This window comes from Oncorhynchus kisutch, linkage group LG1 (assembly GCF_002021735.2).
Source record: "Oncorhynchus kisutch isolate 150728-3 linkage group LG1, Okis_V2, whole genome shotgun sequence".
NCBI classification, from domain to species: domain Eukaryota; kingdom Metazoa; phylum Chordata; class Actinopteri; order Salmoniformes; family Salmonidae; genus Oncorhynchus; species Oncorhynchus kisutch.
Genome location: NC_034174.2, coordinates 62,431,857 through 62,446,362, shown reverse-complemented (window position 1 = coordinate 62,446,362; position 14,506 = coordinate 62,431,857). Strand labels below are relative to the sequence as shown.

General features: G+C 43.2%; 1 protein-coding gene across 1 annotated transcript; it reads left to right on the top strand.

Moving 5' to 3' along the window:
• Nucleotides 1-1,075: 1,075 nt before the first annotated feature.
• b3gnt2a (UDP-GlcNAc:betaGal beta-1,3-N-acetylglucosaminyltransferase 2a) lies at nucleotides 1,076-14,312 on the top strand. The gene is made up of 3 exons (XM_020481285.2): nucleotides 1,076-1,383; nucleotides 10,169-10,307; nucleotides 11,171-14,312. The coding sequence occupies exon 3, from the start codon at nucleotides 11,195-11,197 to the stop codon at nucleotides 12,398-12,400; it is 1,206 nt and encodes a 401-aa protein (XP_020336874.1). The 5' UTR covers nucleotides 1,076-1,383; nucleotides 10,169-10,307; nucleotides 11,171-11,194; the 3' UTR covers nucleotides 12,401-14,312.
• Nucleotides 14,313-14,506: the final 194 nt, after the last annotated feature.

Sequence of the window (14,506 nt, the reverse complement as noted above, 5' to 3'; positions counted from 1 at the left end):
AATGTGTTCTTAATGTTTTGTACACAGAATATATATATATATATACACTATCTACCCATATCAAGATATAAACAACACACATAATTATGGAGTCCACATATGAACTTGGGACCGCAAGCTCATAAAATAGATGGTAATCACAGTGGAGCTTTTGGTTCTGTAAAGGCAAGACAGAAACGAAGGTTGACGTTTATTGTCATGAATCTTGCCCTGGGGGCAGAACTGAACGAATTCTGACAGCTGCAAAGTACAAATTGGATAAGTGGGTTCGCCAATTATTATTTTTTGCAATATGTTTTTTTTAAATGGAGAAAAATATTCAGAGTACAGATTATAGTATGGCACAATATACACACGTTTTTGAGAAAGATAATTAATTAATTAAAGTGTTGAAAATGTAATGAATTGAAGGTTATTTGTTGATGTGAAAATTGGGGTGTGGTCACAATAAATTATTGTAAAAAATGTAATCCCCAGAAATTCTGGTGGAAAAAAATGGTGTCCTCGCTGAAATAGTTTGAATAAGACTGCATTCGGGTTATCGGTTAGGTTAAAAAATCCAAATGTATGATTTTGTGGCTGTGACAGCTATAGTGACCACTGCAGAGCTGCCTCCAGGGCAAGATTCGTGACAATAAATGCCAACCTTCGACAGAAACACTATAATAACTAAATTGACTGGGGGAGGGTGATATGAAGATGTGGGTTAGTCATTGTCAGTAATCCTCAATTACAAACAACATAAACTGAAAACATATTTGAAGCCAGGTATCCTATGCATTCAGCTGAATTCGCTCATTTAATTCTGTCTCTGTACACTTGTATAGGGAGGAAAATGAAAGTTCTCTACCTTGGTTGTATAATATGTGTCTAATCACACGGTCTCCCAAAATATTCAGTAAAGTATACAAACAAAGGAGACCCGTATCCCCTTGTTAATATAAAAGGCCTACATCACCTAATTCAAGGAGGAGTCGTGCCCCTCAAATATTATCCAGAAAAAATACGAATATAATTTTTTCTCCCAATGATCTGAACGCAGGCTGGAATTTTCCTCTTCCTGAAAATGCGGAAGGTGTGAGTCGAAGTCTAGATCAGAGAGGAACACAGACACAGAGCGTTACTAAGGCGTATTCTTTCTCTCTCTTTTTGGCAAGGCATGGGCTTTCACTTTACACAGGACTTCTACTATGATCTATGAAATATTATTAAACTAACATGGTTTGCTTATAGTGAGCATAGGTGCCTCACTCTAAAGTTACGCTTCTTGTGAACTATTTGCGGGAAAAGGATCATATTCTTATAGACTCGTTTTGTAGGCTACAGTATAGACTTTGCGCCAAGATGTGGTGGACTCCTTTGATTGGAAACTTTGCTATTCAGGTAAAGTATAGCAACCAGGTTTAGAGAATGCATGCTGTTTAACCATTTTGGTTAGCACATTATAACTTAGAAGACCATTCATTGCGTTTGAGTCCTGCGGCTATAGCAGAAATTATATTATATTCTAACATTGCAACGCCACCATAGCTACGTATGCCAGATAGAAAAAAACATATGAATGTTATTCATTTACCTTCCATCACTTTTGTTCCTATAAATACAAGTATTTGATCAATGTTAGATTATATAATAATGAATAATCATTACTTTAACCATGAATCAAACACTGTTTCTAGAGGAAAATATGACAGTGACTTAGTTAATCACCTGCAATGAACATATTAACTGTTGACAATAACTTCAAAAAGGGTCGTTCCATGTCATTTCATCAAGCCACGACATCCACTATCTCAAATTGTTTCTGTAGTTAGAAACAGATAACATTCCTGCAATATTATTTTTCTTGTAATACAGTTTGATCTCTGAGAAATTAAGCTAATTAATTGAACCCAAATGGGCCTTTTTAATTCATAGGGTTCATATAATATTCGAAATGATAGTAGCTTACATTTGAAAACAGTTAGTATTTGAAACAGTGGTCAACAAAAACAAAGCATTGGTTGCTGTCATACATTGTCAACAGACTGTTTACTGGGTAAGGAATTCAATGTCCTTTTGTAAATTGAGTGAATTCCAAACCCAGTTTTATTAGTCACATGCACCGAATACAACAGGTACCTTACAGTGAAATGCTTACTTACTAGCCCCTAACCAACAATGCAGTTAAAAAAAATATGGATAAGAATAAGAAATTAAATAAACAAGTAATTAAAGAGCAGCTGTGAAATAACAATAGCGAGACTATATATAGGGGAGTACCGGTACAGAGTCAATGTGCGGGGGGCTCCGGTTAGTTGAGGTAATATGTACATGTAGGTAGAGTTATTAAAGTGACTATGCATAGATGATAACAACAGAGAGTAGCAGTGGTGTAAAATAGGGGGGGGGGCAATGCAAATAGTCTGGGTAGCCATTTTTTTTAGGTATTCAGGAGTCTTATGGCTTGGGGGTAGAAGCTGTTTAGAAGCCTCTTGGACCTAGACTTGGCCCTCCAGTACCACTTGCCGTGCGGTAGCAGAGAGAACAGGATGTGTACTGCGTACTAGGGTGGCTGGAGTCTTTGACAATTTTTAGGGCCTTCCTCTGACACTGCTTGGCAGGAAGCTTGGCCCCAGTGATGTACTGGGTCATTTGCACTACACACCATTTGCACCACTAGTGCCTTGCGGTCGGAGGCTGAGCAGTTGCCATACCAGGCAGTGATGCTCTCGATGATGCAGCTGTAGAACATTTTGAGGATCTGAGGACCCATGCCAAATCTTTTCAGTATCCTGAGGGGGAATAGGTTTTGTCATGCCCCCTTCACAACTGTTTCGGTGTGCTTGGACCATGTTAGTTTGTTGGTGATGTGGACACCAAGGAACTTGAACCTCTCAACCTGCAGCCCTGTCGATGAGAATGGGAGCGTGCTCAGTCCTCTTTTTCCTGTAGTCCACAATCATCTCCATTGTCTTGATCACATTGAGGGAGAGGTTGTTGTCCTGGCACCACACAGCCTCCCTATTTTTTATTTAATTTAATTAGGCAAGTCAGTTAAGAACTAATTCTTATTTACAATGACGGCCTAGGAACAGCCTTGTTCAGGGGCAGAATGACAGATTTTTAACCTTGTCAGCTCGGGGATTCGATCTAGCAACCTTTCGGTTACTGGCCCAACACTCTAACCACTAGGCTACCTGCCGCCCCTATAGGCTGTCTCGTTGTTGTCGGTGATCAGGCCTACCACTGTTGTGTCATTGGCAAACTTAATGATGGTGTTGGAGTCGTGCATGGCCATGCAGTCATGAGTGAACAGGGAGTACAGGAGAGGACTGATCACGCACCCCTGAGGGGCCCCTGTGTTGAGGATCAGTGTGGCGGATGTGTTGTTACCTACCCTTACCACCTGGGGGCGGCCCGTCAGAAAGTCCAGGATCCAGTTGCAGTGGGAGGTGTTTAGTCCCACATTCCTTAGATTATGGTGTTGAACGCTGAGCTGTAGTCAATGAATAGCATTCTCACATTTTGTCCAGGTGGGAAAGGGCAGTGTGGAGTGCAATAGAGATTGCATCATCTGTGGATCTGTTGGGGCGGTATGCAAATTGGAGTGGATCTAGGGTTTCTGGGATAATGGTGTTGATGTGGGCCATGACCAGCCTTTCAAAGCACTTCATGGCGATAGACGTGAGTGCTACGGGTCGGTAGTCATTTAGGCAGGTTACCTTAGTGTTCTTGTGCACAGGCACTATGGTGGTCTGCTTGAAACATGTTGGTATTACAGACTCGGACAGGGAGAGGTTGAAAATATCAGTGAAGACACTTGCCAGTTGGTCAGCGCATGCTCGCAGTACACGTCCTGGTAATCCGTCTGGCCCTGCGGCCTTGTGAATGTTGATCTGTTTAAAGGTCTTACTTACATCGGCTACGGAGAGGGTGATCACACAGTCTTCTGGAACAGCTGGTGCTCTCATGCATGTTTCAGTGTTATTTTCCTCAAAGCAAGCATAGAAGTAGTTTAGCTCGTCTGGTAGGCTTGTGTCACTGGGAAGCTCTCGGCTGTGCTTCCCTTTGTAGTCTGTAATGGTTTGCAAGTGCTGCCACATCCGACGAGCGTCAGAGCTGGTGTAGTACGATTCGATCTTAGTCCTGAATCGACGCTTAGCCTGTTTGATGGTTTGTCGGAGGGCATAGCGGGATTTCTTATAAGCTTCCATGTTAGAGCCCCGCTCCTTGAAAGTGGCAGCTCTAGCCTTTAGCTCAGTGCAAATGATCCCTTTAACATTGCAGGAGGGGGGGGGGGGGGGGGGGGTCTTCAAACTTTGTTCACCTAATAGCAGGAATAGCACCATCTAGTGGTCAGAACCTGGTAATATCTGGATGTAGGATGGGACATAAACAACTTCAATTACTAATTTATCAGTAAAGGGAAAGAAACATCACCATAATAATTGTCAGACACGTAGAACAGATATTCTATAGTCGGTGTTGCGGTGGGATTGGTGTGGGGTGTGGTGGTCCGAGGGTGGCTTTTGACTATTCCTTTGGATGGTGTCGAAATCCTCTTCCTTTTTGTGGTGGAACGACCCTAATCTAACTACATACGCGATATGCATTGAAACTGTAAAAGCCGATTAGAGAGCTGTTTAAACAATAACGTGGCACGTACAGTACATATACATTTAAATTAAGACATCTAAGCCTTTAAAGTGTACATAACATTGCGAACACCTGCTCTATCCATGACGTAGACTGACCAGGTGAATCCAGGTGGAAGAAAGATATGGTCACTTATTGATGTCACTTTTTAAATCCACGTCAGTCAGTGTACAGTGCATTCGGAAAGTATTTATAAAGTACTTTTTCCACATTTTGTTACGTTACAGCCTTATTTGAAAATTGATTCAATAAAAATGTTTCCTCATCAATCTACAAACAATACCCTATAATGACAAAGTGAAAATAAAAAACAGAAATAACTTATTTACATATGTATTCAGACCCTTTGCTATGAGACTCGAAATTGAGCTCAGGTGCATACAACTTGATTTGAGTCCACCTGTGGTAAATTCAATTGATTGGACATGATTTGGAAAGGCACACACCTGTGTATATAACGTCCCACAGTTGACAGTGCAGAGCAAAACCCAAGCCACGAGGTTGAAAGAATTGTCTGTAGAGCTCCGAGACAGGATTGTGTCGAGGCACAGATCTGGGGAGGGGTACCGAAAAATTGAAGGTCTCCAAGAACACACTGGACTCCATCATTCTAAAATGGAAGAAGTTTGGAACCACCAAGACCCTTCCTAGAGCTGGCCGCCCGGCCAAACTGAGCAATCGGGGGAGAAGGGCCTTGGTCAGGCAGGTGACTGGTCACTCCGACAGAGCTCCAAAGTTCCTCTGTGGAGATGGGAGAACCTTCCAGAAGGACAACCATCTCTGCAGCACTCCACCAATCAGGCCTTTATGGTAGAGTGGCCAGACGGGGGGACTCCTCAGTAAAAGGCACAAAACAACCCGCTTGGAATTTGCCAAAAGGCACCTAAAGACTATGAGACCATGAGAAACAAGATTATCTGGTGTGATGAAACCAGGATTGAACTCTTTGGCCTGAATGCCAAGCATCACATCTGGAGGGAACCTGGCACCATCCCTACGGTGAAGCATAGTAGTGGCAGCATCATGGTGTGGGGATGTTTTTCAGCGGCAGTGACTAGGAGACTAGTCGGGATCGAGAGAAAGCTGAATGGAGCAAAGTACAGAGAGATCCTTGATGAAAACCTGCTCCAGAGCGCTCAGGACTTAAGACTGGGACGAAGTTTCACCTTCTAACAGGACAACGTCCCTAAGCACACAGCCAAGACAATGTAGCAGTGGCTTCAGGACAAGTCTCTGAATGTCCTTGAGTGGCCCAGCCAGAGCCCAGACTTGAACCCGATAAAATATCTCTGGAGAGACCTGAAAATAGTTGTGCAGCGACACTCCCCATTCAACCTGACAGAGATTAAGAGGATCTGCAGAGAAGAGTGGGAGAAACTCCCCAAATACAGGTGTGCCCAGCTTGTAGTGTCATACCCAAGAAGACTGTAATCGCTGCCAAAGGTGCTTCAAGGCTGTAATCGCTGCCAAAGGTGCTTCAACAAAGTACTGAGTAAAGGGTCTGAATACTTATGTAAATGTGTTATTTCCATTTTTTTATTTTGAATGAATTTGAAAAACGTATAAAAACCTGTTTTTGCTTTGTCATTATGGGCTATTGTGTGTAGATTTGTTTTTAAATGTAATCCATTTTAGAATAAGGCTGTAACGTATCAAATGTGGAAAAGGTCAAGGGGTCTGAATACTATCCAAATACACTGTAGGTAAAGGGGAAAAAACAGGTTAAAGAAGTATTTTTAAGCCTTGAGACAATTGAAACATGGATTGTGTATGTGTACCATTCAGAGGGTGAATGGGCAAGGCAAAAGATTTAAGTGCCTTTGAAGAGGGTATGGTAGTGGGTGTCAGGCGCACCCGTTTGTGTCAAGAACTGCTACTCCTGGGGTTTTCATACTCAACAGTTTCCTGTGTGTATCAAGAATGGTCCACCACCTAAGGACATCTAGCCAACTTGACACAACTGTGGGAAGCATTGGAGTCAACATGGGCCAGCGTCCCTGTGGAATGCTTTCGACACCTTGTAGAGCTGTTCTGAGGGCAAAAGGGGGTGCAACTCAATATTAGGAAGGTGTTCCTAATGTTTTGTACACTCAGTGTGTGACCTGTATAGTCTACATAATAGGGGCTCAGTCTGTGTTTTCATTACCTGATTCCTAGCAGTTGCTCATCTAATAGCATTAGGAGGAGGGGGAGAGAGAGTTAGTCATTTCTGGAGATATGGAACACTAGGCAGAACCATTGACTGAAACAGGTTTTGGGGACCTAATGGATCCCAAGGGGAAATTCACCATAGCAACCAAATGGTTATGAAGGGATACTGTCAAAATCCTTTGTCTGTTGCGTATTCTTCACTGACAGGGTAAGTAATGGTTCAGAGGGAGACGCGTGGACACACACACACTGTACACTCCAACTGTACACTCCATCCATCTCAAACCCGTTGCTTTGTTGCTCCATATGTAGGCCTATGACTAGTCTCTTTTCACAGATGCTGTGAAAATAGACTAGCCTATTAGTAAATCAATGTTTCCCTTTGTATTCACTGAGGGAACATTGAGAGGCACTCTATTCTCCATTATAACACACCAGAGCCCACAAAAGTGACTCCTTGTGGGCGTCTTCAACCAGACTAGCGCTCCATAATAACCATGAAAATGTATGTATATTTCTCCCCCTGTCATGCCTAATGTCCTTCGAGTTAACAGTTAGCATGCCCCTTTCCTTTCCTCATTCACTTGTTGTCACTTTTACATCGTTGGCTTACATCACTAGAGGTCCATAGTAAACTTTGAAATGTATATAATTCACATGTAAACTCCCCAACGTATTTATTTGGACAGTGAAGCTAAACTTAAAAATGTGGCTCTACACTCCAGCATTTTGGATTTGAAATCAAATGTTCTAAATGAGGCGACCGTATAGAACATCACCTTTTATTTGAGGTTATTTTCATATCTGTTTTACCGTTTAGAAATGAAAGCACTTTATGTATCTAGTCCCCCCCATTTGAATGTATCAGAAGTATTTGGACAAATTCACTTATAGTGTATTGGATCATAAGTTTAGTATTTGATTCCTCTATTCATAGCAGGAAATAACTACATGAAGCATGTGACTCTACAAACCTGTTGATGGTAAGAGGTTAGCATGTTTTGGGGGCATGACCTTTTGTGCATCTGTAACTTTCTCTCTCATCATTATTCACGATTCACGATAATCCGTAGTCATGGTAGCATCTACATTAATGTAGAAGTGTTCAGAAACAAATTCTATTCTTATTTACAATAAAAGTGACTCCAAAATGACACAATACATTACCATTTATTTCTATTGGTCACAACATCATCTGAAACACACAAAAAGAAACTGGAAAATACATCCAACAAGTTTGTAGAGTCACAGGCTTGATGTAGTGTGCTAGGATTTTGATTTGATTTATTAGGATTCCCACTAGCCGACGCCAATGGCGCCAGCTAGTCTTAGTGGGGTCCAACATATAACACAAAAGACATTACAGACAAAAGACTTTACAATTGACATACATTTAAAAGCATTAACATGTAGTGTGTGTGTGCATCTATCAGTTACACAGACATGTCAGTACATACACACAACAAGTAGGTCACATGGGGGAGAGGCGTTGTGCCGTGAGGTGTTGCTTTATTTGTTTTTTGAAACCAGGTTGGCTGTTCACTTGCACTATATGAGATGGAAGGGAGTTCCTTGCACTCATGGCTCTGTAAAATACTGTACGTTTCCTTGAATTTGTTCTGGACCTGGGGACTGTGAAAAGACCCCTGGTGGCATGTGTGGTGGGGTGTGTAAGTTGACTGTGCAAACAATTTGGAATTTCCAATTACCAACATATTCATGTTTCTTATAAAAAACAAGAAGTGACGTAGTCAGTCTTTCCTTAACTCTTAGGAATATTGGTCCAAGATACTAACCTTTTGACTAAATGTTATACACTATAAGTGAATTTGTCCAAATACTTGACACCTTAAAATGTGCGAACTAGATACATAAAGTGCATTAATTTCGAAATGGTTTAACAGATATGTATAAAATATATCCTCAAACAAAAGGTGACATCCTGTAATGTTGCCTCATTTAAAATATTTGATCTCAATTCCAAAATGCTACAGTATAGATCCAAAGAAAATGTTTTACTTCACTGTCCAAATAAATACTTAGGGGAGTGTATGTATTTCTACCCTAATGTCCTTCAAGTTAGCACTTCTCACTTTCTTACCAGTGGCTGGCCTCTTAAGTCCTATTCATACCACACTGTTGAGTCACCTGTGCTTCAGTGAACACGTTTGTCTGATGTTTAATTATGGGCCCCCCACTCAAATAAAGCACTTTATGTGTCTGTCTGTGTGGCCACTCCGGCACGTGCCCACGTGTCTCCCTCAAATATGACTTAAATTACTTAATGACAGACCATATGTAGTAAACTCATGATAGACTATGTAACTATTTAGTAGACTATGATGGGATCATTTATTATTTTATGCTAAATAGGATTTACTTCATCAGTTTACATCATTGAGTCCAATATCACTACTTAATGACAGTTATATATATAAAATAAAAAAAGGCTGTAGTCAATCAGTGAATGAAATGTCAGTGTTCCCACATCTACAGTATAAGTCTACTACTCTCACCAACAGTGTTCAACAGTGACAAACTCTATCCACGGCTTGCATATACTACCGATGTGAATGTTTGCGTAGTTAGATTGCGCAGAGGAAAAGTGTAACTCGCTGCACTCTGTACTGCTAAGCTGCGTTACTAATGGCACCCTGTTCCCTATATGGTCCACAACTTTTGACCAGGCCCCATAGAGCTCTGGTCAAAGTAGTACATTATATATGGAATAGGCCGCCATTTGTGGCGCACACTAGTCTGCTACTGCAAGTGAGAGGGGGAGTCATGTTCGTGGCTCGGCATTCAAGGCTCCACTTGTCTGGTTAGATTTGACAGCTTGTGAGTACCATGCTGCTGCTGAACACACACACAGACACACACACTCACACAGCAGAGCAATATTTTGAATTACTGTAGCCTAGCTCTCTGTCTAGTTTTGTTAAAGAGGTGCAATGCCAATCAGAACCGTCATTTCCTAAAAGGCTAAGATTCTTCCGTCTACTTTCACGAGTAAGAAACTCTGAGGTCAAAGGTACAGGATTCCATTGCTTTCAGTAGATGATCTACAGTGATGGTTTCGAGTAGACAATCTACAGCAAACAGAAATAGTGACACCCAGATAGTTGTTGACTACAACAACACATCTAGGAACTACAACACCACTTTGGTTGTAACCAGGTTCTTTGTTGGGATTTGTAGTTATTTGTGTGTAGGGCTTAGCTAAAGTAGGGAGTGTATAAGCATGTCTAATTGCACTTTGGTTTGCGTGTACCCTATAATAACCCCTTGAGAAAAAGCCTGCCTTTCCTGAAGAAAAACAGCCGTGTTGTTGACATGTTGTGGGCTTGTGTTTGTGTGTTTTTTTGTTGTTTGTTTCCAGGTGGCTGCTGCAGGAACACCAGTCCTGTTCCAGTTCCCCTTTCTGGGCCCTTCTCCCATGCAGGAGACCCACATGGGCTAAGAAGGTCTGGGTCGGGACCACAGCAACAGCCTGACCAGTCATTTCCTGCTACTCACAGGTAATATGCTAGATATCACTTGATACAGCGGGAGAAATGAACCGTGGTTACAATGGCTCAGTGGGTTGGATCGCGGTGCTTGAAACACAAAGCTGTATGTTCACCCTCACTTCCAAATTGGAAATATATAAGGATACGTGTTAAATAATTACCGTTGTTGTACTTTTTATGATTAATCACAGCATTTGCTGCTTCTATCCGAGGCTCTGTTTGTTTTCTTACAACAGTTTGACCCGTGTAGCTAATTTTACACTCGGTTAACATTGCACAACCATAGAGATTCCTTACATGCCAGCGCACCGAGGCTCAAGAAAGCTCTCGGTGAAATGAATAATGCACATGGAAATGTGTGGCTCTTTTGTGTGGGGAGGCCAGTTTAGCCTGAGATTACACTGACACACTGCCACCTGTAATTGGTGTCACGAGGAGAGTTCCTCAAATTGGGACCGCATGATGATGCTAGTCTGGGCATTGTAGAAAGAGAGGGAGGAAGAGAAGGAAATAAAGAAGGGATGAAGAAAAGTGGGCACAACTCATTCCTCGAGGATTAGGGGATGAAAAGCAGGCTGGTATGCGGCTGCTGCTGGGTCCGGCTCGGACACAAACAACACACGGAACAAGAAGGCCCGCTAACCTGCTTTACCTTCAAACATTTCTCCTTAAGTCTACTGCCTCAAAACCGTAGGCCACCAGCTGTGGCCCACAACTACCTTTCACTATGTTTCTGAATGGGCCCATGCCTTCTAGGTTTGTCGTAAGTCTGCCGATGTCGTTATGGTCGCTTCATACTCTGTACGTTGTAAGTCTGTAACTTCTGGGTTTGGTCTCTTACTTCCTGTTTGTCTCTATCACTTCCTGTTCAGGTCCGGAGACTGCAGAGAGCCAAGATGCACGGCTGCCGGAAGAAAACCAGGGTGCTGTGTGTGATGATGATGCTCAACGTCTTTGTCTTCATCCTCGTGGGCGTGTCTCGGAACCTGGGCCAGGACAAGGGGGACCAGCGGAAGCTGCGCATTCCCTCTAAGAGGTTCTGGAGGAAGCAGATGACCAGCGAGATCTTTTGGAATAAGGAGCAGCAGAGGCTGGACTACATCTACAACCCCATCCTCATGTCAGGTTTGACCAATGACTCCCTCCTGGAGCTACCTGATTGGCTCAACGACACCAGGTCCCCGGACCCCTGCCAACCGGACTACAGCGTCACCACGCAGGTGAAGGACTACAACTCCCTGCCTCCCCGCTTCCAGGACTTCCTGCTGCACATGCGCTGCCGCTCGTATCCGATGATCATGGACCAGCCACGCGTGTGCGAGAGCAAACCCTACCTCCTGTTGGCTGTCAAGTCCCTGGCGCCTCACTTCGACCGGCGGCAGGCCATCCGGGAGTCGTGGGGGCGGGTGGGCGTTCTGGCCAATCGGACTGTAGCCACGGTCTTCCTCCTTGGCAATGCCTCGGCAGTCGACCACTTCCCCAACCTGTTTGGGATGCTCAGTCACGAGGCCAGACTTTATGGGGACCTCCTCCAGTGGGACTACCGAGACTCCTTCTTCAACCTCACCCTCAAAGAGGTGCTATTCCTGGACTGGTTCAGCCAGCGTTGCCCCAACGCCCGCTTTGTCTTCAAAGGGGATGATGACGTCTTCGTCAACACCTGGAGGATCTTAGACTTCCTCCACAATCTTCCAGAGATCAGGGCCAGGGATCTGTTCATAGGGGACGTAATCACCAACGCCGGTCCGCACCGGGACAAGAAGCTCAAGTACTTCATCCCAGAGAGTGTATTTATGGGGCCATACCCGCCTTACGCCGGAGGAGGAGGGTTCCTGTACTCTGGGGAACTGGCACTGCAGTTGCACAACATCTCCCAGCAGGTGGCGCTGTATCCTATTGATGATGTCTACACAGGGATGTGTCTCCAGAAGCTGGGCTTGGTCCCAGAGAAGCACAAGGGCTTCAGGACGTTTGACATTGACGAGAAATACAGGGGCAACCCGTGCGCGTATAAGAGCTTAATGCTCGTGCACAGCAGGACGCCGCAGGAGATGATCAAAATCTGGGCCTGGCTCAGCGATCCGGAATTGGACTGTCAGTGAGACATCTACATCATCACATATTACACTCTATTCCCTACACAGGGCACTATTTTTTACCAGAGACCTATGCACCCTGGTCAAAAGTAGTGTACTATATAGGGAATAGGGGTGCCATTTGGCATGCATCCAATGGGTCTTTGAGAAATTTGTTTGATGTGTTCTAAGCCAAATCCTCGAGTTTCGGTAGGAATGTTGCGTTCACGTGCTAGTCTGACTTGCTAACTAGTTGCAGTTATCACGTGCCGCGTTCAACCAGTTAACAAGTCGAGCATTTTTGAGTTTCCTAGTTCCGACAAGCACGTCACAAGTCAGTGTGTTCCAGCTTCAATAGAATCAGCTGATATATCCCAAGCATTCCAAAGTATTTTTTACATGAACAACCATTCATGTACACTTTCCAAGACAGTGTTCGGCAAATGTAGTATCATTAACATGAATGTAATACTACTGTATGTACTATACAGGCACTACTGCATGCGAGGTCCTTCATTTGCAAGAAATGTAATTTGTCACAATAACAGTCGTGAAAATCACCTATGATTTGGGGGGGGGGGGGGGGTCCATATTACTTTTAATAGTGACAAGACAGTTCTCTACTTGTGGAAAATGGCAAGTGGTGTGTGAATGTCATGCTTAACCTGTTTTTCCAGACTGTTACGCCAATACACAGGGTGGTGTATTGCTGTAAGTTCTCTCAATGGATCTGACATTCCTTTGCACTTGATTCTAGAAACAAACTATTTATGTTATTTGAAAGATCGCTGGTTTATTATAACCCTTAAAGCTGGAATGCGTAGCGGTGAATCTACCACGTCCGTTTGTGCGCTATTACAACAACAAAGAAGTTACTTAAAACAACGCTGTTTTTTTCCCTTCATATTGAACGTCATTACACACGCGATAGGACAGCAGAGTACACTGAGTGTACAAAACATTAAGGACACCTTCCTAATATCGAGTTGGACCACCTTTTGCCCTCAGAACAGCCTCAATTTGTCAGGGCGTGGACTCTACAAGGTGTCATAAGCGTTCCACAGGGATGCTGGCCCATGTTGACTGCAATGCTTCCCACAGTTGTGTCAAGTTGGCTGGATGTCCTTTGGGTGGTGGAACATTCTTGATACACATAGGAAACTGTTGAGCGTGAAAAGCCCAGCAGCGTTGCAGTTCTAGACACAAATGGGTGTGCCTGGCACTTACTACCATAACCAGTTCAAAGGTACTTCAATCTTTTGTTTTGCCCATTCGCCCTCTGAATGGCACACAAACAATCCATGTCTCAATTGTCACAAGGCTTAAAAATCCTTCATTAACCTGTCTCCTCCCCATCTATACTGATTGAAGTGGATTCAACAAGTGACATCAATAAGGGATCATAGCTTTCTCCTGGTCAGTCTGTTTCATGGAAAGAGTAGGCGTCCTTCATGTTCTGTACACTCAGCGTATGTAAAAATGTTTTACCACACTTATTGAGCTCCTCTTCTCCATTTCATAAAGAGAACAAAAACAATAACAAATGTGCCTGGGGCGACCAGTGGCACCTTTATGTAGATCTCAGCTTTAAATTTGTGCTCTTTCTGTATACTCACAACAGAGGAGGCTGCTGAGGGGAGGACGGCTCAATAATAATGGCTGGAATGGAGCAAATGGGGTGGCATCAAACCATGTGTTTGATACCATTCCACTGATTCCGCTCCAGCCATTACCAGGAGCCCGTCCTCCCCAATTAAGGTGCCACCAACCTCCTGTGACCCACACGCCTATAATGGAATTAACTGAGTCTACTTCCAACTCCATTTTCTGCCCTATGTTTGTTTTGTTTTTATGTTTTAAGAAAGTGTCTTATGTGATGGATACCTGGAGTATTTTCATTTTTTATGACAGTGAATAAAATAACTATTCAAACATCAAACCTTGGAATCACTCTCGTGCTTCAAAGTTGATCTGAATCATAAAGCACTCACTAAAGATGCCATACCTTGATAAGCTTTGCTAAACTATTGCTCTACTTTTATCATCAGCAGCATTTGGCTGCTTAAAGTGCCCCAAAATAAGTAACTGTTCACTACTGTATACAAAACATCCAACGTTTAGAATAAATATCTT

Coding starts and splice junctions, on each gene's coding strand:
- b3gnt2a (XM_020481285.2), top strand. CDS start 11,195: ATGCACGGCTGCCGGAAGAAAACCAGGGTGCTGTGTGTGATGATGATG.